A 22063-nucleotide genomic window follows, 5' to 3' on the forward strand; every position below is an offset into this window, starting at 1 on the left:
TGCTCATGGGAAAGGAGCTGGGGGTGCTGATTGATGGAGCTGAACAGGAGCAGCTTGTGCCCAGGCAGCCAGGAAGCCACCAGCATCTTGGCCTGGATCAGCACCAGTGCGGCAGCAGGGCCAGGGCAGTGGTTGTGTCCTGCACTGGGCACTGGTGAGGCTGCACCTTGGATCCTGTGTTCAGCTCTGGGTCCCTGACTAACAAGAGAGACATTGAGGTGCTGGAGCAGGGCCAGAGAAGGGCACCGGAGCTGGTGCAGGGCCTGGAGCACAGTGTGATGGGGAATGGCTGAGGGACCTGGGGGGTTCAGTCTGGAGAAGAGAAGGCTCAGGGGGGACCTGATCGCTCCCTACAACTGCCTGACAGGAGGATGGAGCCAGGAGGGGCTGGGCTCTGCTCCCAAGGAACAAGGGATGGGACAAGAGGAAACGGCCTCAAGCTGCACCAGGGCAGGTTTAGATGGAGCTGAGGAACAATTCCTGCCCCAGAGGGTGCTCAGGCATTGGAACAGGCTGTCCAGGGCAGGGCTGGAGTCACCGTCCCTGTGAGTGTTCACACTCCATGGAGACGAGGCCTCAGTGCCATGGGTTAGTGGTGGCCTCGGCAGTGCTGGGGTAAGGGTTGGACTGGAAGAGCTTAAAGGTCTTTTCCAACCTGGATGATTCTATGATTCTGTGATCCCTTTTGCTGAGGCACCGGTGAACAAGGTATTTTCTGTTGGTGCTCCCTTGGTGAAGGGAGGTGCTTCTAAACCTGTTGAGGGTTTGAAAGGTTGTTGTAACGCTGATGGCTCTGCATTTACAGGCATCTGCAGTAGTTTGGAAACTTCAGTCTGTCCTTCAGGTAATTTCACTTCCTCTGCAAACCCCGGTAGGTAGGCATGCCGTTTTCTGCCAGTGGGTTTGTGCAGCTCCATCCTGAGGAGCAGTTCCCTTTGGGATACTATGAAGTTGACTGAATGGATTGAATGGAAGATTGTTCTTGATTAGTGTTCTCAGTTTGTTTTACTGCTGGGACTAAAGACAAGAGTCCCTTTTCCCACTCAAAATATGTTGGTTCAGTGTATTTAAAAGAGGTGATTTGAACATTGAAGTTCTTTTTGGTCCATTAGGGTCAGTTTGAATAGGTCACAGGAAGAGCTGTGCTCAGCAAAACCCCATTTTACTGTGAGAGGGTGTCTAATAATGGGACAAGAAACAGGCTGCCTGCAGAAGTGGTTTTGTCATCAACCCTGGAGGTATTTAATAGACATGTTCTAAGGGACATGCTTAATGTGTTGACTTGCCAGTGTTTGGTTAATGTTGGACTCAATGATCTTAAGGTTCTTTTCCAGCCTAAATGGTTCCATGATTCTACAAAATCTTGTTGTTCAGACCAAGCTCTGTCTCTCATCAGAGAAATGACACTGCAGGCAGGCCGTGTGTCTGCCAGCTGAGGGAGGGAACATCAGGGCTTGCTTCAGGCTGTTTCCCATGGTGTTCCCCTGGAGCACCAGGGAGCCCTGGATGGTGCCCAGCCGGGCAGAGGCAGAGCCACCTTGGGCTGGGCCTCTCCTGCTGAGCTGGGCCTGGCTCCTGGGACGCAGAGAGATGCTCTCCTGTAGGGTCCTGACTATTGCGGAGCCTTCCCTTGGGGTTGGCGCTCTGCACTCAGAGTCCTTTGCTTCTGCTTCCAAGGGCTGTGTCCTACTCTGTCTATCACAGTTGCACCCTGGGATGCGAGGGAGAAGTTCTGCCCTTTGCAACAGCAGAGGTCCCTAGCTGGCACCAGAGTCCAGTTGTTCTTTATCTCATTCTTTCTCCTTTTATTCTCTCAATTTATCTGTGTGTGCAGAAATACTTTGGGCATCACAAGGACCAGTGCAGGGCAGCTGGCAACAAGAGTGATGGAATCTGCAGCTCTCCAGACTATGCACTAATCCATGGGCTGCTAAGCCCTTTCATCTCTCCTGTCCTAATACTGACCACGCGTTCAGTTACAAAAATTAGGATTTCTACACCTCAAATAGCATTTGTCAGCTGAGAAACTCCTGCAAAAATCCTGATAAAGTCACGCTGAAGCTCTGCTCTGCAGCCACAATCTTCATAGTTGTGAGTGCAGACACTGAAACTCTCTTACATCTAACAGCCCTGGTGGGTATCGGAGCTTTCGCAGAGCGGCTTCATGAAACCCCTGCAGTGATACAGACCCGAATCCTTGGAGCCACATTGCTTCTGCCAGCACACTCAGCCACCAGCACCAGGAAAGGGAAAAAGCATTTGAACTTTAGGGGATGGTGGAAGGCAGCCTGGGAAGAATACAGGGATGTTGTCTGAGAAGCTATGGACCAGGTTAGGAAAGCTAAGGCCCAGTTAGAATTAAACTTGGCTAGGGATGTGAAAGATAACAGGAAGGGATTCTATAGGTATGTAGCAAATAAAAGACAGACTAGGGACAACATAGGCCCCCTCCAGAAACTAGCAGGAGAACTGGCTACCCTGGATTTGGAGAAGGCTGAGGTTCTGAATTACTTCTTTGCCTCAGTCTTCACTGGCAAAGGCTCTGACCACATCACCCAAGTCTTGGAAGGCAGATGCAGGGACTGTGAGAATGAAGACCTTGGGCCCACTGTAAGACAGGATCTGGTTCAAGACCATCTTAAGAACCTGAACGTGCACATGTCCATGGGACCTAATGAAATCCATCTACGGGTCCTGAAGGAGCTGGCAAATGAAGTTTACACAGTCCATCATATTTGAAAGATCATGGCAGTCAGGTGAAGCTCCCGATGACTGGGAAAAGGGAAATATAGCCCCTGTTTTCAAGAAGGGGAAAATGGATGATCAGGGGAATTACAGAGCAGTCAGTCTCACCTCTGTGCCTGGCAAACTCTTGGAGCAGATTCTCCTGCAAGGCATGCTAAGGCACATGAAAAACAAGGAGGTGCTTGGTGACAGCCAGCATGGCTTCACTAAGGGGAAATCCTGCCTGACCAATTTGGTGGCCTTCTATGATGGGGCTATGGAACTGATGGATAGGGGTAGAGCAGTTGATGTCATCTACCTGGACTTGTGCAAAGCGTTCGACACTGTCCGACATGACATCCTTGTCTCTAATTGGAGAGACATCAATTTGATGGGTGGACCACTCGGTGGATAAAGATCTGGATGGATGGCCGCACGCAAGGAGTTGTGGTCAATGGCTCGATGTCCAGCTGGAGACCGGTAACAAGTGGTGTTCCTCAGGGATCAGTGTTGGGATCGGTCTTGTTCAACATCTTTGTTGCTGACATGGACAGTGGGATTGAGTGCGCCCTCAGCAAGTTTGCCGATGACACCAAGCTGTGTGGTTCGGTTGATACGCCGGAGGGAAGGGATGCCATGCAGAGGGACCTCGACACGCTTGTGAGGTGGGCTGATGCCAACCTGATGAAGTTTAACCATGCCAAGTGCAAGGTCCTACACCTGGGTCGGAGCAATCCCAGGCACAGCTACAGGTTGGGGATAGCAGAGATCCAGAGCAGCCCTGTGGAGAAAGACTTTGGGGTGTTGGTCGATGAAAAATGAACATGAGCCAGCTGCAGTGTGTGCTCGCAGCCCAGAAAGCAACCGTATCCTGGGCTGCATCAAAATGAGTGTGAGCAGCAGGTCGAAGGAGGTGATCCTGCCCCACTACTCTGCTCTCGTGAGACCTCACTTGGGTATTGTGTGCAGTTCTGGTGTCCTCAACATAAAAAGGACATGGAACTGTTGGAACAAGTCCAGAGGAGGGCCACGAGGATGATCAGGGAACTGGAGCACCTCCCATGGGAAGACAGGCTGAGAAAGTTGGGGCTGTTCAGCCTGGAGAAGAGAAGGCTGCGTGGAGACCTCATAGCAGCCTTCCAGTATCTGAAGGGGGGTTATAAGGATGGTGGGGAGGGACTCTTCATTAGGGACTGTAATGATAGGACAAGGGGCAATGGGTTAAAACTTACACAGAGAAATTTAGATTGGATCTAAGTAAGAAATTCTTTACTGAGAGGGTGGTGAGGCACTGGAATGGGTTGCCCAGGGAGGTTGTGAATGCTCCATCCTTGGTGGTGTTCAGGGCCAGGTTGGATGAGGCCTTGGGTGACATGGTTTAGTGTGGGGTGTCCCTGCCCGAGGCAGGGGGGTTGGAACTAGATGATCTTAAGGTCCTTTCCCATCCTAACTATTCTATGATTCTACGATTCTATGATTCTACTATTATTACTGGTGGTAGCGGCTGTGGTTTGTGCTATTCCTTAGTTACTGGACTGTTCTTATCTCAACCTGTGCGAGTTATATTTTTTCGATTCTCCTTCCCATCCCTCTGGGAGTGGGGGGGAGGAAGGGGGGAGAGTGAGCGAGCGACTACGTGGTTCTGAATTACTGACTGGACTTAAACCACGGCACCGCGGCAGCACATCGAGGCTACTGGAAGGCGGCGAAGGCCCTGCTGGGAAATTGGAGGGTTCCAGCAATGCCCAGGGAAGTGCTTGCACCAGCACGCTTGGAAGGACACCCAACATTGCAGAACATGGCAGGGCCCTGGCAGTCTGCAACAACCCTGCAGAATCTCCTCAAGCATTCTAGATGGAGGCAGAGGCCTCAGCAGGCTCTGGCAAGGCTGAGGAATGACACCGGCCATTCCAGAATGCGCTGGTGCTCTGCAACTGTGCTAAAGCCCTCAGGAGCCTGACCGGCATTCAGAAAGGTGGCAAAAGCCCTGGTGGACCTTGGAAGCCCTCCAGGTATTCCAGGCTCAGGGATCGTTATCAGACTTGCTCATGGTCCTTCACCATCAGAGCCGCTTCCCATGGAAACTCCTGGAATTGTCCCCAAGTAAGTCCAGAGTCTGTCTCTGCTGCTGGCCTTCCTCATGCCCTTTAGCATCTGAGTCCCCACTATTGCATGCTCATGACAGCCAAGGCTGACACTGATGATCACATCCTGGCCAGCTTTTCCAGAGGAGCATCACTCTTGTTGGCCCGCCCTGCACCTGTGTTAACCGGTTGTGCCAAGACCCTCCACATTGTTGCAACCTGTTGCTTTGCATGGCCAGGGACCACCAGGGCAATTACCTGAAAGGTACCTGCTCATTAGCCTGGAGGCTTCCTCAGGTGCTGACAAAAGACCTTTTCTGTTTCCCCTCCCTGAACAAGTAGTTTGTAACTGTGAGCACAATGTCCCTCTTATCCACTCCTCTGATCCTCAGTCACAAAAGCCAACCCCACCTGTTCCCTGTCACACAGAGGACCTCCAGAAATCCAAGTTTCCCCTTCATGCAGGGGGCATCCACCCTCCTCATCCTTCTTGTCTCCATGCTACACCTCTTGGGCTTCCAGCCATCAAAGGGACATGAGACTACCTGTACAATTCTCTCCTTACAGAGCTAGATCTAGGGAACAGCATTTTAAATGACGCCTCACAGAGTCCAGTGCATTTTTTTCCTGGGACAGCAACAGACCAGCAGGTCCTGGTGAAAAACATTCTCTCAGCACCTTGTATGCTGCCCCATTGGTCTCATGGACTGGTAAGGGTGTAGTCTGCAAAGACCCTAACCCCTGACTTGATCCCCATCCAGTGCCGGTTGTTCCCCTTTCCCATCCAGGGTCCTTTCTCAAAGCACAAAGTCCTGGGAGACCTGGCTGGTGGTAACTGAGGCAAAGAGGAGATAGGCTATCTGAGATCTACTTGCATGTACTCTTGCTTTATTTAGTGGTGGTCCTGCGTTATCTTGTTTCTTCTTTAACTGTTCCTGAAGTAGGAGCATCTCATCCTGGTGCTCTTCAATTCCTGTTTGAGCTTGTCTGAGATTTGCTATGACCCATCGCTGTGCATAAAGGATGCTGTCTCTGAAAGCCAGATGTAGCCAAGCACACAGTTAAAATGCTTGGGCTGTTCCTTAGCTGGATCATCAAGGGAGTGAGTAAAGACCCTGCAGTGATGTACTTTGTGTTCACTCAATGCCTGCAGCTAAAGGGTGGCAGAAAGGACAGACCTGGCATCACTGATAGCAACTGATGCCTGATGCCTCTGAGCTCTTACAAGAATATTCCCAACAACATTGTCTTGTCTCTATATCAGCCTGCACGTATCTTTGGCCTGTCTCTATAACTTGCATGTAACTTTGACCAGCCCTGTAATGCCAAAAGTCACCAGAGATTTGCACCCAGACACCTCACTCCTGGCTCCCGTCAATGTTAATGCTGAGACAAAGAGTTCCCTCATGTAGGTGCCTTTTCAAGGAAGACCTGACCAGAGGCAGGAGGAATCCTACCTCCAGTGGGTTTGTGGTGTTCACGGGAGGGAGCTGAGTCCCCTTCCAGCCGCAGGCCTACAGACTTAGGAGGAGATGCCTCAACTAACCAGGGTGAATCCACTCCATCAGCAAGGGTAAAGGAGATCCCAGCCTGTCTTTGTCTGGCTGTCCTAACGATGGGACAAGAAACAGGCTGCCCACAGAAGTGGTTGTGTCACCATTCCTAGAGGCCTTTAAAACACATGGAGATGTGGCACTTGTTGACATGGGTCAGTGGTGGACTTGACACTGTTTGGTTAATAGAGTTAAGAGTTGATGTTAAAGGTCTTTTTGAATCCAAATGATTCTGTAATTGTGAGAAACTTTGTTTACACCAAACTCCATCTCTCAGCAGAGCAATGACACTGCAGGCAGGCAGTGTGTCTGCCAGCTGAGGGAGGGAACATCAGTGCTTGCTTCGGGCTGTTAACCATGGGGTTCCTTTGGAGCCCCAGGGAGCCCTGGAGGGAGCCCAGCGGGACAGAGGCAGAGGCACCTCCTGATGAGCTGGGACCAAGGGGAGACCTGCAAGCCTCAGAGAGCTTAGAGGCAGTGGAGGATGCTGAGAGCTCCCTGCAGGAGAAACCTTCCCAGCCCTGTGCATGGTAAGGCTCTGGGTGCAGGGCAATGCAGCTGCAGTTCCTGGAGGGATCTCCTCAAGCTGCTGCCTCAGACAGTCCATGGGATCTGTCAGGAGGACTCTCTTGGTTTCTCTGTGCAGATAAGGAGGAGGATGTGCTGCAGAGCAGGGCTTCTCTCTGCACCATGCGAGGGACAGGACAAGGCAGGTCCCTTGTCCCGGGGCTGGCTGCAGGCTGTGACTGTGGGTGTGCAGGCAGGGGTGCCCAGCGCTGTCCTTGCGAGCAGGGTGCCTGCAGCCCAGGGGCAGTGTGCAGGGGCAGGGACTCTGCTGCCTGCCAGGGTCAGCACTCAGCCTGCCAGGGAGCTCCCCACAGTGCTGGGGGAGAGATGCTGGGGGGAAAGGAACAACACCTGGCAGGAAAGGAAAGGAAAAGCGTTCTTGTGCACTGGAGAGGGTGCTGTGTGGGTCAGGGCTGCTCAGAGCTCCACATCACTCTGAGCACGTTTGCAGAGGTTCCTGCTGAAAGACACTGAGGCAGCGTTTACCTGACAGGGAAGGATTCTGAGCTCTGATGTTTTCCACTCTTGGTGGGCAGGTTGGGCAGTGGGAGCTGGGAATTTCCTTCTCTGCTTTGGAGAAGGCACCGAGAGTCTTGTCAGGACTTGTGTGAGCTGCTCCTGAGACCCTGCAGAGGCAGAGCTGCCCCTGGGCAGAGCCCTGCTGCCGGGAGGGGTGTGCAGGGCAGAGCTGAACACACAGCCCATGGGATGGGCTCCGGGAGCACTGAGAGGGAGCAGAGCTGGGCCCAGAGCAGCAGCTCCTGGCAGGGACAGCTCCAGGCGGCAGAGACATGGGCAGGGAGTGGGGGGAAAGTGCAGCCCAGGCCTGGGGAGGGTGCGTTCAGGCAGCTCTCTTGGTGTCTGGCACTGGAGGTGGCTGCTGGCCATGCTCTGCTGGGCAAGGAGCTGTCTGTCCCTCTAGAAAGTGCAGGGCAGCTGAGAACCAGACTGATGGACTCTGCAGCAACCTTGAGTAGGCACAAAACCATAGACAGTTGTGCCCTTTTTTCTGCCCAATGCTGAGACTCTTCACAGTTGCCTTCAAAATACTTCTTAGCAAATTTATCCCCAAAATGTCACTTGTCAGCTGTGACACTGGGAAAACAAACAAACCAAACAACCTCAGAGATAATCACAACCAACTCACACTGAGCCTCTCTTCTGTAGCCTGAAAGTGTTCACAGTTGTGAGTGTGTAAATTGAACTTCTATATCTGACATCCCTCCTGTCCTAACCTGTCACTGCCTTTTTCTCCTGTGACAGTGCCCCATGCCCAGAGGCAGCAGATGTCCAACGGCAGCTCCATCACCCACTTTGTCCTCCTGCCATTCGCAGACAGGCGGGAGCTGCAGCTCTGGCACTTCTGGCTCTTCCTGGGCATCTTCCTGGCTGCGCTCCTGGGCAACGGCCTCATCATCACCAGCACAGCCTGCGACCAGCACCTCCACACCCCCATGTACTTCTTCCTCCTCAACCTCTCCCTGCTGGACCTGGGCTGCATCTCCACCACTGTCCCCAAATCCATGGCCAATTCCCTCTGGCACACCACGGCCATCTCCTACACAGGTTGTGCTGCACAGATCTTTTTCTTTCTCTTTTTCATTTCGGCAGAGTATTTTCTCCTCACTGTCATGTCCTACGACCGCTACGTGGCCATCTGCAAGCCCCTGCACTACGGGAGCCTCCTGGGCAGCAGAGCTTGTGTCCACATGGCAGCAGCTGCCTGGGGCGCTGGGTTTCTCTATGCTCTGCTGCACACAGCCAATACATTTTCACTCCCCCTCTGCCGAGGCAATGCTGTGGAGCAGTTCTTCTGTGAAATTTCCCAGATCCTCAAGCTCTCCTGCTCGCATTCCTACCTCAGGGAAGTTGGGCTTCTTGTGCTAAGTTTCTGTTTGGCACTTGGCTGTTTTGTGTTCATTGTGGGGTCCTATGTGCAGATCTTCAGGGCTGTGCTGAGGATCCCCTCTGAGCTATGTCCTCCCATGGCAGGAATGAAGGGGAATGAAATCAGCTTTCTGGCTGCTCCAGCTCTGGGATGGCTGCTCTGTGCCTGGAGCAGGAAGAGCTCTTGAGGAGCCCAAGGGCCGGGGCTGTAGTGCTGGTGTGGGGAGATGGGATGGCATGGGGGGGCGGCAGAGCTCTCAGGGTGTCCTGAGCAGGAGAGCAGGGGACACAGGGATCCCTGCAGGGGACTCCCCTGCAATGGCCCAGGCTGGGGCTGCCTGGCTGGGAGCAGCCCATGGGAAAGGTCTGGGTGGGCAGGAGCTGGACAGGAGGCAGCGTGTGCCCTGGCAGCAAGGGAGGACAGCAGCATGGCGGGCTGTATGACCAGGAGCACGGCAGGAGAACAAGGGAAGGGATGCTCTGGAATACTCCATCCAGGTTTCAGATCCCCAATTCAGGAACGCTATTGGCAAGCAGGAATGGGTTTACCAGTAGGCCCTGAGGACAGGCAGGGACTGGAGCATGGTGCCTGTGGGAAGAGGCTGGGGGAGCTGGGCTTGTCCAGCATGGAGAAGGGAAGGCTGATGGGGACCTGAGATCTTGGGAAGGGAAGGCTGTTGCGTATTGGCTGCCTGTACCAGCAAGGAGGACATGGAGAATACAGAGCCAGGCTCCTCACCATGGTACATGGTGGGAGGACAAAAGGCAATGGGGGATAGTGACAGAGGAGAGGTTGAGCCAGGACATAAGGAAACCTTGTTCCCGTAGGCTCAGGCAAGTGCTGCATCAGGTCACCCAGAGAGGCTGTGCAGTCTCTGGCTTTGGGGATTTCCAACTCAGACTGAATCATGCCTTCACACACAAATTGATCTTAAGAACCCCCACAAACACCTGTCCTGTGCTGAGAGCAGGGCAGCACGGTTTCAAAGGGCAGATCATGGAGCTCTCATGGGGAGAAGCAAAGGACTGTGCCCAGCAGAGCATGGCCAGCAGCCACCTCCAGTGCCAGACACCAAGAGAGCTGCCTGAACGCACCCTCCCCAGGCCTGGGCTGCCCTTTCCCCCCACTCCCTGCCCATGTCTCTGCCGCCTGGAGCTGTCCCTGCCAGGAGCTGCTGCTCTGGGCCCAGCTCTGCTCCCTCTCAGTGCTCCCGGAGCCCATCCCATGGGCTGTGTGCTCAGCTCTGCCCTGCACACCCCTCCTGGCAGCAGGGCTCTGCCCAGGGGCAGCTCTGCCTCTGCAGGAACCTCACACCTGGCACCCCATGGATCCATCAATGGTCAATGGAGAAACATGGTCACCCCCTGAGGAAAGCCTTGAGAGCTTCTTAACTCTTCAGTGAGTTACTGGTGGCAATGAGCAGTGTGCAGGGAGGTGAGGGAGGGTGGAGGGAAGTCAGCAAGAAGCAAGGTGATGGTTCAGGGCTTTAACCAATCCTTACAAGCAGGACGGAGCCCAGCAATGGAGAGCAGTTGATGTCTGTAGGTGAAGGAGGAGGAGGTGTTCCTGGAGTGTGGCTGCAGAGCCTGGACAAACCAGAGGCTGTCTGAGAAGTTTCCCTCATGGGAACATGCCTCAGCGTGGCCCATGGGAATGCCCACTGCTGGGGGTGCCTGAACACTGCTCCTCATGCCCCATGAGCCGACCTCCCTGTCTGCCTCTCCTGCACTACCCAAACTTGCCTGGAATGCAGGATCCATCCCTGAGCCTGGAGAATGCAGGAACCTCCTGCAGTGAGGGGTCACTGCTGCAGGGGAAGTGCAAAGCTTCTGTGAGACACTTGTGAGTGTGGGCAGAGAGTGGGGTGTGCGCAGCAGAGAGGGTGCTACAGGCAGGAAACTGTCCCAAATGAGGTGCCCTGTCCCCACAGCATGGGGTACCTTGCACCCAAGGACACCACCTTTCCTTCTGGCTCTTGCCAGGAAGTTCTCAATCCAGACCATTCCCTTTTCCCACTGCTCTCCCATGGTGCTTAGTTCTCTATCCTGATGGCATCACCCATTCCTCTAGAAGCCTCCTTTAGATGGCCTTGCTGAGGGATATTCACTCCACCTGCTGAATTGACACTATAGTAGCAGCCTACAACTACTTGAAATGTGGCTTCAGAGATGATGGAGTTTTTCTTGCTAGCGGGAAGAGAAGGAAACCTCTACAAAGTGCAGCTTGGAAGGTTCAGATTCAAAGTTAGGAAAGAGAAATGTCTCTCAAAAGGTGGAGTTGTGGTGCAAGAGGTCACCCAGAGGGAGTCTGGCTCAGCTCATGGCTTTGTGTTTCAAGGAGCAGACAGCGATGGGTGCGAGATGTGACTGAAGGTACAGAAATGCCAGGTGAGAGCCAGGTGGGAAAGCAAGATGGGTGTCAAGAGCCTGAAGGGGAAGAGGTGCAGGCATGGGCCAGTGCAGGACAGCCTGCAGCAGAGATGAGTGAGGATTCTGGCAAGGCTGAAAGGCCCAAAAGAACAAAAGGTCTTTGTCCCCATGGCTATAGCAGTTGCCTCTTTCATCAAGGTCTATGAGGAGAACTTTCATTCTCAGGATTTCAGGCTCTACTTCTCCAAAGGCTGTGGTCAGGGCTTGGCCTTTCTGCTTCATCAAACAAACCAAGGGTTTTCTCACCACCAGACACCTGCATTATGCCTTTGTCTCCCAGTAGTCACAGCCTGCAGTTACTTGCTTTAAGGAGTCCCTGGGGCGGCTTTGTCAGTAACAGCCCTCAGTGGGGCCCATTAATGCTGAAGGGACTTGGGGCTTATTTTCTGACTTGGACTTCTTGAGAGGTTTCCTCAGTCTCCTCTCAGCAACTGAGGTTCATGGACTCAGCCCAAATACACCATGGGGCTCGTTAAAACCTTTGGGTTTTGTCAATCCTTGCAGATTGCACAGCACATTGGAGGATTCCGAGCACAGGAAGATTGCAAAGGGCAACTGATAAAAGCTATTTTGAGGGTCTATTTTCTTACTTTTCAGTTTAGAAATTTCTGTGACTTCTGGAATGCCTGGCACAGGGATCACTGGAACCTGCCAGCACCCCTCCTGCATTCCGCAATGCCCGGGGGGCTTGCGCGGGCCTTGCCGGAGCCAGGCAGGTCCCCTTGTGCTGAGCTCCCAGTGACAGCACCAGCAGCTGCACTGCCCAGGGGCTGCTCCTGCCCTGACACCTTCTCAGCACCTCTGACACCAGCAGCTCCTGCACACAGAAGGCTCCTGCTTCGCCCCCAGCACCTCTGCAGGCAGAGCTCAGCTCCAAGCACAGGAACAAGCCCTACGCATCCTCCTCACCCATCCCCTGCTCCTACAGCTGGGATGGCACCAGCACATCTCCTGACAGCTTCTCCTCCCTTTAGAGCACGCACCCACAATGTGTTTCAAGGCAACACTAAAACAGGATTGCAAAGTCAAAGAACACGTACCTGGATGCGCAGGGCAGCCACGGGAAATGCAGCCTCCCGAGGGAGGGCTCTCCTCTGCACTGGTTCCTGCAGGGCTCTGGCTCCTTAAATAGCCCACGCTCAGCGTGGGGGCCCCGTCACAATGGGCATCTCCACAGCGACCACCACGGCTTTGTGATGGCGGCAGCATCGTGCCCATGGCACTGGGCACCCAGGGGTGCTCCGGGAGTCCCTGCGGGGGGACCAGCCTCTGCCCAGTCAGCTCGGGGAGGTCCCTCATGGGCTGCTCCTCCTCAGTGCCTTTGGTGTGGAGGTGGAGCCTGCGAGGGGTCACAGCTCAACCTGGGCAACGGAACAGGGCGTTACAGCCACCTACGACAAGTGGAGAGTGACCGACATTGGCACAGCAGAGAATCATGGAATGCCAGACTGGGTTGAGGTGGAAGGGACCTTAAAGCTCATCCAGCTCCAACCCGTGCCACTGGCAGGGGCATCTTCCACTAGAGCAGCTTGCTCCAAGCTGCTCTGTCCAACCTGCCCTTTCCAACCTGCCCTTGAACACTGCCCAGAATGGAGCAGCCGAAGCTTCTCTGGGCAAGAGTCTGCCACTGTCTCTGTATCCTCAACATGAGGAATATTTTCTTAATATGAAATGAAATTTGGTTAGGGACTTCGACACGCTTGTGAGGTGGGCTGATGCCAACCTTATGAGGTTTAACCATGCCACATGCAAGGTCCTACACCTGATTCGAAGAAATCCCAGGCACAGCTACAGGTTGGGCAGACAGGAGATTCAGAGCAGCCCTGTGGAGAAGGACTTGGGGGTCTTGGTCGATGGACTATTCATTAGGGACTGTAGTGATAGGACCATGGGTAACTGGTTAAAACTTAAACAGGGGAAGTGTAAATTGGATATAAGGAAGAAATTCTTTACTGTGAGGGTGGTGAGGCACTGGAACGGGTTGCCGAGGAAAGTTGTGAATGCTCCATCCTTGGCGGTGTTCAAGGCCAGGGTGGACAGAGCCTTGGGTGACATGGTTTAGCGTGAAGTGTCCCTGCCCATAGCAGGGGGGGTGGAACTAGAAGATCTTAAGGTCCTTTCCAACCCTAACTATTCTATGATTCTATTATTTTCCACACATACTTGGTCAGAAATTTTCTTTCTGCAGCTTTCTCTCTGCATCTGCTGAGGCGCAGGTACCACCAACGCAGCTTCCTCACGAGCGACCCAACCACTCAGGCAGCTCTTCCATCATGACCCAGACACAGGGACGGCCCCGCTTTTATGCCTGGCTTTGTTACATAAGTGCCGGAGCTTTGTGACATCATAAGTGATGGGTGACATCACACCAAGGCAGCTTTGGGAGCTCAGGTGCCCTGAGGTGGGAATGTGAGCAGGAGAGCTTGAGCATCTTCCTGCGTTTACTCTGCTTTGATGGATCCATCACTGCAAGCAGCCCCAGAGCTCTTTATTATGGATTTCGGGGTGGACCTTGGCAGCTGAGGAGCCTCCAGCCCCTTTGCCATGGGAAGCCCATCCCCTTATGGATACCGTTAGTGGAGGAGCTGCCTCTGCTGCTCCATCCTCCTCCTGCTGTTCTCAGTGACATTCTTGAAGATGTTCCTCGGTGCTTGGAACAGCTCCACCCTCCTGAGGACCTGGGCAGCTCGTGAGGAAAGGCAGCTGCAACACAGGGAAGCATCATCCTTTGGCTGTGGAGCTGACCCAGCACATCCCAGGCTGCTCCTCCGCAGCCCCAGCATGCAGGGATGGGGCTGCCCAATTGGCAGTGTCCACACTTACTCAGGCTGGGCTCTCTCCAGCGGGGCTGCTGCTGCTGTCTCCTCTGCTGGCAAAGGGGTTTCAGCCTTTCTCCACCTCTCCTTTCTCCTGGGCTGGGTTGGAGGGTGGGAAACCCAAAGGCCTCCGATCCCAAGAGCTCGGCATGGAGGAGATGATCTCAGCAAGCCTCATGGTGCCGTATCCCAGAGGACCTCATGGCAGGGGGATTGGACTAGATGATCTTTTGAGGTCCCTTCCAATCTCTAACATACTGTGATACTGTGATACTGTGAAGGAGCCTGCAGCAGGCGAGGGTCAATCCCTATCCCCATCCCTGGGGAGGATGCTGGTCCTCCCCTGCAGCCCAGCCTTCCCACACCGCCCATTCTGCCTTCACTTTCTCCTGCCCTCCTGCCAATGGGTCTTCCCTTGCTCCCACTCTGCAACCATCAGAGACCAGACCTCCTGGAGGGGATGGGGATCCAGCAGGGTCAGGCTCAGCTCCCTGCGGTCTCACCCACGGTGCTGCCCCTTTGCCTCAGCACGTACCTGCAGCCCTCGCTTGCAGGCTTCATCTAATGGGGGGGCAGAGATGGGCTGGGATGGAGGAGCTGTCTCCAGCCCATCTGCACCCATGGTCCTGGGGGAGCAGAGCAGTCAGATAACTGTGGGGCACTTGATGTCCCACTGTCACCCACTACTGTCACCCAGCTGTCTGAAAAGCGTAAGCCCACAGACACATTCATCCAGATGACAGAACCTGGTGCTCACCCTTCCTATTCTGGAGTGAAACAACAGGAGGAGGAAGATTTTTCCTAGGGATTTGGCTGTATAGGAAGGCGAGCACACTACTGCACAGCTACTGAGCACTGCTATGCCTTAGGGGATACCATTCAAAAACAACCATAAAGGAAAGCAGAAATCTAACTTTTTGCTGGCCAAAAAATTATGAAGGAAACACAATTCTGAACCGGTTCACCTCTTGTAAAAATTACAGTCGAACAAAAGAAGCTGTTTCTTATCTCCTGGATAACAGCACTGGAACCAGATCCATATTCAGGTCAAACAGTTCACGTGGAAGTTCTGCACCATTCTTCATTTCTTTTAAAAAGGAAGAAGTCCCAACAACTTGCTTTCTTAGCACAGGGAAAGTTCAACAACAGTTGTGCAAGGGAGCATTTGAAACCGATGGTTTGAGAGTCACAGCAGCAACGTGCTCAGCAGTAAACAACATGAATGCTTTCTGTCCTTTTCCTGCTTTCAAATCCATCTCCTACCAACCAAACCACAATCCCCACATGGCAGCACAGCAGCTGTGACAGACTTCACTGTGCTTGACAGGATTCACTGAGTCTTGTTGATACGCTATCAGGAGGTGTGCAAGGATGGCTGCTTATTCTGAGCCAAACCCTTCAGGTGCGCTAAAAGAATCAACTGCCTTGAAAGCAGAAGAGATTGGGAAAAAACCAAACCCTGCTGCTGTTATTTTAAAAGGCAAGAGGAAAAGGATGAGCACCAGACAAAAATCAGGCAGCCCATGCCTTGGTGAAGGTCATCAGCAAATCCACGGCCTGACTGGATTGCAGGAGCAGAGCATGGCCTCACAGAGAAGAACGCAATGCGGGCACTGTTTAACCCCCTTTTTCCTCCCGAATTGTCTCTTCCTGTTCACAACGGGCTCCGGTTCAGACAAGCTGTGTAAACCCTGTGCTCACCGGAGCGCAGAGCCAAAGCACCGCTGCTGCTGCTGCAGAGCCACGAGAGCTGATGGGCACTGCCCTTGTGCACAGCCTGCCGGCAGGGGGCAGCAGAGGAAGCTCAGCGCTGCACTGCCATGGCTCTGACAGCCCCGCAGAGCAGGGCTCAGGACAAGAGGAGCAAAAAGCTCTTTGGACGTTCCTGCTGGCGCTGCTCAGGCTGAAATGGAACCAACCGGGAAAGTTTGCTCCCCCCAACCCATCCGTGCCTCCGGGATGCCAGGATTCTCTGACCCCCAACCTGGGGGGCAGTTGTGGGTCTGGGGGTCACTTGGGGGGCAGGAGTGGGTTTGGGGGTGACTGGGAGGTCACTGGAGGTGGAGCTGTAGGTCTGACGTGCCACTTGGGGGTCACTTGGGTTTGTTGTGCGTCTGGGTGGACACCTGGGGGCCACTTGAATGACAGTTGTGGATCTGCGGGTTTACTCAGGGGTCACCTAGGAGGCAGTTGTGGGTCTAGGGTGTCACTTGGGAGGCAGTTTTGAGTCTGGGGAGTCACTTGGGGGGGCAGTTGTTTGCCTGGGTGGTCACTTGGCGGGAGATGTGGGTCTGGGGAGTCAATTTGGGGTCACTTGGGGGGCAGTTTTTGGCTCTATGGGGATATCTTTAGGGACACTTGGGGGCAGTTGTGGTTCTGGAAGTCACTGGGGGGTCACTTGAGAGGCAGTTTTTGGTCTATGGAGTCAATTTGGAGTCACTTGGGGGGGCATTTGTGGGTCTGGAGGGTCACATGCAGGGCACTTGTGGGTCTGGGTGCTTACTTGGGGTAACTTGTGGGGCAGTTGTGGGTCTGGGGAGTCAATTTGGGGTCACTTGGGGGACAGTTGTGGGACTGGGTGGTCACTTGGGGTCACTTGTGAGGCAGTCGTGGGTCTGGGGAGTCAATTTGGGGTCACTTGGGGGACAGCTGTGGCTCGATGGGGGTCACGTGGGGGTCAATTTGGGGACAGTTGGGGGTCTAGGTGGTTGCTTGGTGGTCATTTGGGGGCAGTTGTAGGTATGGGTGGTCCCTTGGGGGTCACTTTGGAGATAGTTGTGGGTCTGGGGGGTCACTTCAGGGTCACTTGGGTCGCAGTGGTTGGTCTGGGGAGCCAATTTGGGGTCACATGGGGGGCAGTTGTGTGTCTGGGGGTCTCTGGGGGGTCACTTGGCAGGCAGATGTGGCTCGATGGGGGTCACTTGGGGGGTATTTGTGGGTCTGGGGAGTGTCATGGTTTAGCCCAGCCGGTAACTGAGAACCACGCAGCCGCTCGCTCACTCTCCTTCCTCTCCCCCCACCTCCCTCTGACCTCCATCCCACCCCCCCCCGAGCTCCAGAGGGAAGGGGAGAAGAATGGAAAGAATGTAACTGCCATGGGTTGAGATAAGAGCAGTCCAGTAACTAAGGGATAACTGAAACCCACTGCTGCTACCGCCAGTAACAATAATGGTGAGGGGAAGAACAAGGGGGGAGAATACAATTGCTCACCACTCACCAACCAATACCCAGCCTGCCCCGAGGAGGGATCTGGGCCTCCCGGGTGACTCCCCCCAGTTTCCCCGTGGGGCAGCTGCGGGGTCTCTCTGCCCCCCTGCGGGATGGAGGGATGTGGGCAGGGGAGGGAAGGGCAGTGCAAGGGACATGACCACGTTTGATGCCTACAAGAAAGCTGGAGGGGCATTCTTTACAAGGGCGTGTAGTGATCAGACAAGTGGGAACGGATTTAAGTTGACAGAAGGGGGTGAATAAGATGGGACCTTAGGGGGAAGTTCTTCCCTGTGAGCGTGGTGGGACACTGTCACAGGCTGCCCAGAATGACATTCATTTGGCAGCGGGTCTTTCGTAGTTCAATGCAAGCAGAGAGGCAGCTTTTCCTGGATTTACCACAGATTTAATATAGATTGGATGAGAGGGAGAGAAATTCTATTGAATAAGGGTCAGGATGGAGAAAGTGCTCCCTGCTCATGGCAAGGTTGGAGTAAAAAAACCAATAAACCCCAGGTTTGCCAGATTTGGGAGGGATTTGGTCTGTGGTGACACCTAAAGCACCCCCAGAGCATCCTCAGGATGCCCAGAGCAACCCAGGGATGCCCCTAGAGATTCCCAGAGAGTGCCTGGAGCAAATCCAGAGCACCCCATGGACCCAGTCAGGGTTCATGCATCACAATGACCTTGGGGACATGGGGACCACAGGGGTGGCTGATTCTGGAACTCTCCGTGTTCAGGTGTGTGAGGCCAGGGAACCCCACGGAACCCTTCAGGAAGCCCCCCTGGGTGCCCAGTGCCACGGGCACGATGCTGCCGCCATCACAAAGCCCTGGCGGTCGCTGTGGAGACGCCCATTGTGACGGGGCCCCCACGCTGAGCGTGGGCTATTTAAGGAGCCAGAGCCCTGCAGGAACCAGTGCAGAGGAGAGCCCTCCGTCGGGAGGCTGCATTTCCCGTGGCTGCCCTGCGCATCCAGCAGCACGAGGCCGATTGAAGCCGCTGCAGGAGCAGCAGCGCCGGGACCTGAAGGAGCAGCACAAGAAGCACCTCAAGAGGCTCTTGGCTCTTCACAAGCACCTGCAGCCAGGTGGGACCCCAGAACCCGGCACTCCAGGACCCAGCCCCCCCCCCTGCACCTCAAAATCCCAGCGGGGAGCCCCAAATCCCCCCAAACCCAAACCCTGCAGCTCCAAATCCACCCTGGCTCAGCGCAGCGGCCAGGAGGCCCCTGACAAAGGGGTGGTCTGAAAAGTGGGGTCCTCCCAGCACCTGCCCTGGGGTCCCCCCAAATGCTGTGGGACCTAAAATCCACTGGGGGAACCCCATCATTGCTTTGGGTTCAGTAGTGAATTCAGGGTGTCGGGGGGCTTGTACCCTCCAAGAGTGGCACCCCAATAAAGGGCCCTGGAGGCAGCCAAAGCAATCGTGGTGCCTCCCAAAATCCTGGGGGACCCCAAATCTCCTTGAAGCAACAGACAAGCAGGCAGGACCCCCAAATGGGGAGCCTGTAGCACCTCCAAAGTGAACTGCACCCCACCATCACCATGGGCCCTGCCAAATGAACCCGAGGACCGAAAATCCTGGAGGGGCCCCACCAAACACCCCCACCCCAAATGGGGGTGCCCCTAGAAAGCTGATCCCTCCCCAAAAGCCACCCAGCCCCAAATTGCTCCTTGTTGCCCCCAAACCACACCCCATGGGGCACCCCAGCTCCCCCCCCTCTGCTATCAGGGAGTCGGCAGGGCCAGCCCCAGAGTGGGGGTTGCCTAATTTGGGGTGTCCTTCTGAAAAAGACCAAGGAGGTCTAGTGGGGGATGAGCAGGAGCACCTGTGGCAAGGACTGGGAGCACTGGGAGGGACTGGGAAGGACTGGGAGCACCTGCAGCAGGTAGTGGGAGCACTGGAAGGGATTGGGAGTTGAGCACAGCTGCAAGTGGGAAGACCTGCAGCAGGGACTGGGAGCAATGGGATATTAAAACCCCAGCAGTATCTGGGGCCATAGTGGCCTATGTTGGTCTGTACTGGTGCAAACTGGTCCATACTGCTCCATACTGGGATGTGTAAATTTGCAGATGACACCAAGTTGGGTGGGAGCGTTGATGTGCTGGTTTCTACTTGGCTTCTGACATTGCTCAGGTGGAACTTTGACATCCTGTAGTGCTTCCCACACTGCTGTTGCTGCTTCCCCTGCCTTTGTGGGGGAATCTCTGATTAAGACATCATCTACATAATGGTACATTTTCACCTTCTGAGGAAGTGAGAGCTCCTGTGGGTTTCTGGTGTTTATGGGACGGAGCTGAATCCCCTTCCAGCCCCAGGGCTGCAATCCCAGGATGAGATGGGTCAGCTGACCGGGCTGAATCCCTTCCTTCAGCCGGGGTAAAGGAGATCCCAGCCTGTCCTGGCCTGCCTGTCCTGTCTGATGATGGGACAAGAAAAACGCTGCCTGCAGAAGTGGTTGTGTCACCATCCCTGGAGGTATTTAAAAGACATGCTCTAATGGACATGGTTCGTGTGTTGACTTGCCAGTGTTTGGTTAATGGTGGACTCAATGTTCTAAAGTGTCTTTTCCAAAATAAATGGTTCCATGATCCTACAAAATCTTGTTGTTCAGACCAATCTCTGTCTCTCATCAGAGAAATGACACTGCAGGCAGGCAGTGTGTCTGCCAGCTGAGGGAGGGAACATCAGTGCTTGCTTCAGGCTGTTTCCCATGGTGTTCCCCTGGAGCCCAAGGGAGCCCTGGAGGGAGCCCAGCGGGACAGAGGCAGAGCCACCTTGGGCTGGGCCTCTCCTGATGAGCTGGGCTGGGCTCCTGGGACGCAGAGAGATGCTGGCAAGCGGGCAGTGCTGCAGAGAGACAGCTCTGGCCAGGAGCAAGGCTGGGGCACTGCCTGCAGGCACCCAGGTGAGACCTGCGAGCCTCAGAGAGCTTAAAGGCACTTGGCAGTGGAGGATGCTGAGAGCTCCCTGCAGGAGAAACCTTCCCAGCCCTGTGCATGGTAAGGCTCTGGGTGCAGGGCAATGCAGCTGCAGTTCCTGGAGGGATCTCCTCAAGCTGCTGCCTTGGACAGGCCATGGGATCTGTCAGGAGGACTCTCTTGGTTTCTCTGTGTAGATAAGGAGGAGGATGTGCTGCAGAGCAGGGCTTCTCTCTGCACCATGCGAGGGACAGGACAAGGCAGGTCCCTTGTCCCGGGCCTGGCTGCAGGCTGTGAATGTGGGTGTGCAGGCAGGGGTGCCCAGCGCTGTCCTTGCGAGCAGGGTGCCTGCAGCCCAGGGGCTGTGTGCAGGGGCAGGGACTCTGCTGCCTGCCAGGGTCAGCACTCAGCCTGCCAGGGAGCTCCCCACGGTGCTGGGGGAGAGGTGCTGGGGGTAAGCAACAACCCCTGGCAGGGCAGTAGAAGTGTTCTTGTTCACTGGAGAGGGTGCTGTGTGGGTCAGGGCTGCTCACAGCTCCACATCACTCTGAGCACGTTTGCAGAGGTTCCTGCTGAAAGACACTGAGGCAGCGATTGCCTGATAGGGAAGGATTCTGAGCTCTGATGTTTTCCACTCTTGGTGGGCAGGTTGGGCAGTGGGAGCTGGGAATTTCCTTCTCTGCTTTGGAGAAGGCACCGAGAGTCTTGTCAGGACTTGTGTGAGCTGCTCCTGAGACCCTGCACAGGCAGAGATGCTCCTGGGCAGAGCCCTGCTGCCGGGAGGGGTGTGCAGGGCAGAGCTGAGCACACAGCCCATGGGATGGGCTCTGGGAGCACTGAGAGGGAGCAGAGCTGGGCCCAGAGCAGCAGCTCCTGGCAGGGACAGCTCCAGGCAGCAGAGACATGGGCAGGGAGTGGGGGGAAAGTGCAGCCCAGGCCTGGGGAGGGTGCGTTCAGGCAGCTCTCTTGGTGTCTGGCACTGGAGGTGGCTGCTGGCCATGCTCTGCTGGGCAAGGAGCTGACTGTCCCTCTAGAAAGTGCAGAGCAGCTGAGAACCAGACTGATGGACTCTGAAGCAACCTTGAGTAGGCACGAACCCACAGACAGTTGTGCCCTTTTTTCTGCCCAGTGCAGAGACTCTTCACAGTTGCCTTCAAAATACATTTTCACTCCCCCTCTGCCGAGGCAATGCTGTGGAGCAGTTCTTCTGTGAAATCCCCCAGATCCTCAGCTCTCCTGCTCACATTCCTACCTCAGGGAAGTTGGGCTTCTTGTGCTAAGTTTCTGTTTGGGACTTGGCTGTTTTGTGTTCATTGTGGGGTCCTATGTGCAGATCTTCAGGGCCGTGCTGAGGATGCCCTCTGAGCAGGGACACCACAAAGCCTTTTCCACGTGCCTCCCTCACCTGGCCGTGCTCTCCCTCTTTGTCAGCACTTGTACCTTTGCCTATTGGAAGCCCCCCTCCATCTCCTCCCCATCCCTGGATCTGGTGCTGTCAGTGCTGTACTCGGTGGTGCCTCCAGCAGTGAAACCCCTCATCTACAGCCTGAGGAACCAGGAGCTCAAGGATGCTGTGAGGAAGCTGGTGACTGGATGTGTTTCAGCAGCCATGCACTGCCTGCTTTACCCTGGAAAGGGCTTCCAGTGCATGTCATGACAGGCCACGTCTGTCTTTCCTGCTTTACGTTTGTTTTCCTGTTCAATTTATGATGACTTTGTTTTCATAAAAATGTCAGTTATCACCCTCCTGCTTAAGCAGCCACCGTTGGATGTGACCCAGAGACTTCGTGTCAGTGAGGGTATGTCATTGTATTTATGGGAAATAAATGATCCTGCAGCAACTTCTTGTCTGTGCTATGTCCTCCCATGGC

The 22063-nt window shown here is 54.7% G+C and overlaps 1 protein-coding gene across 1 annotated transcript; it reads left to right on the forward strand.

The window, feature by feature from the left end:
* Positions 1–8214: 8214 nt before the first annotated feature.
* Positions 8215–21849, forward strand: LOC308228569 (olfactory receptor 14C36-like; the record flags this gene model as incomplete). Its single annotated transcript, XM_080631946.1, has 2 exons — positions 8215–8868; positions 21526–21849. The coding sequence occupies 2 exons, from the start codon at positions 8215–8217 to the stop codon at positions 21847–21849; spliced, it is 978 nt and encodes a 325-aa protein (XP_080488072.1).
* Between the last annotated feature and the right edge of the window lie 214 nt (positions 21850–22063).

Source organism: Psittacula echo, assembly GCF_963264785.1.
Source record: "Psittacula echo genome assembly, chromosome: 19".
Taxonomy (NCBI): Eukaryota; Metazoa; Chordata; class Aves; order Psittaciformes; family Psittacidae; genus Psittacula; species Psittacula echo.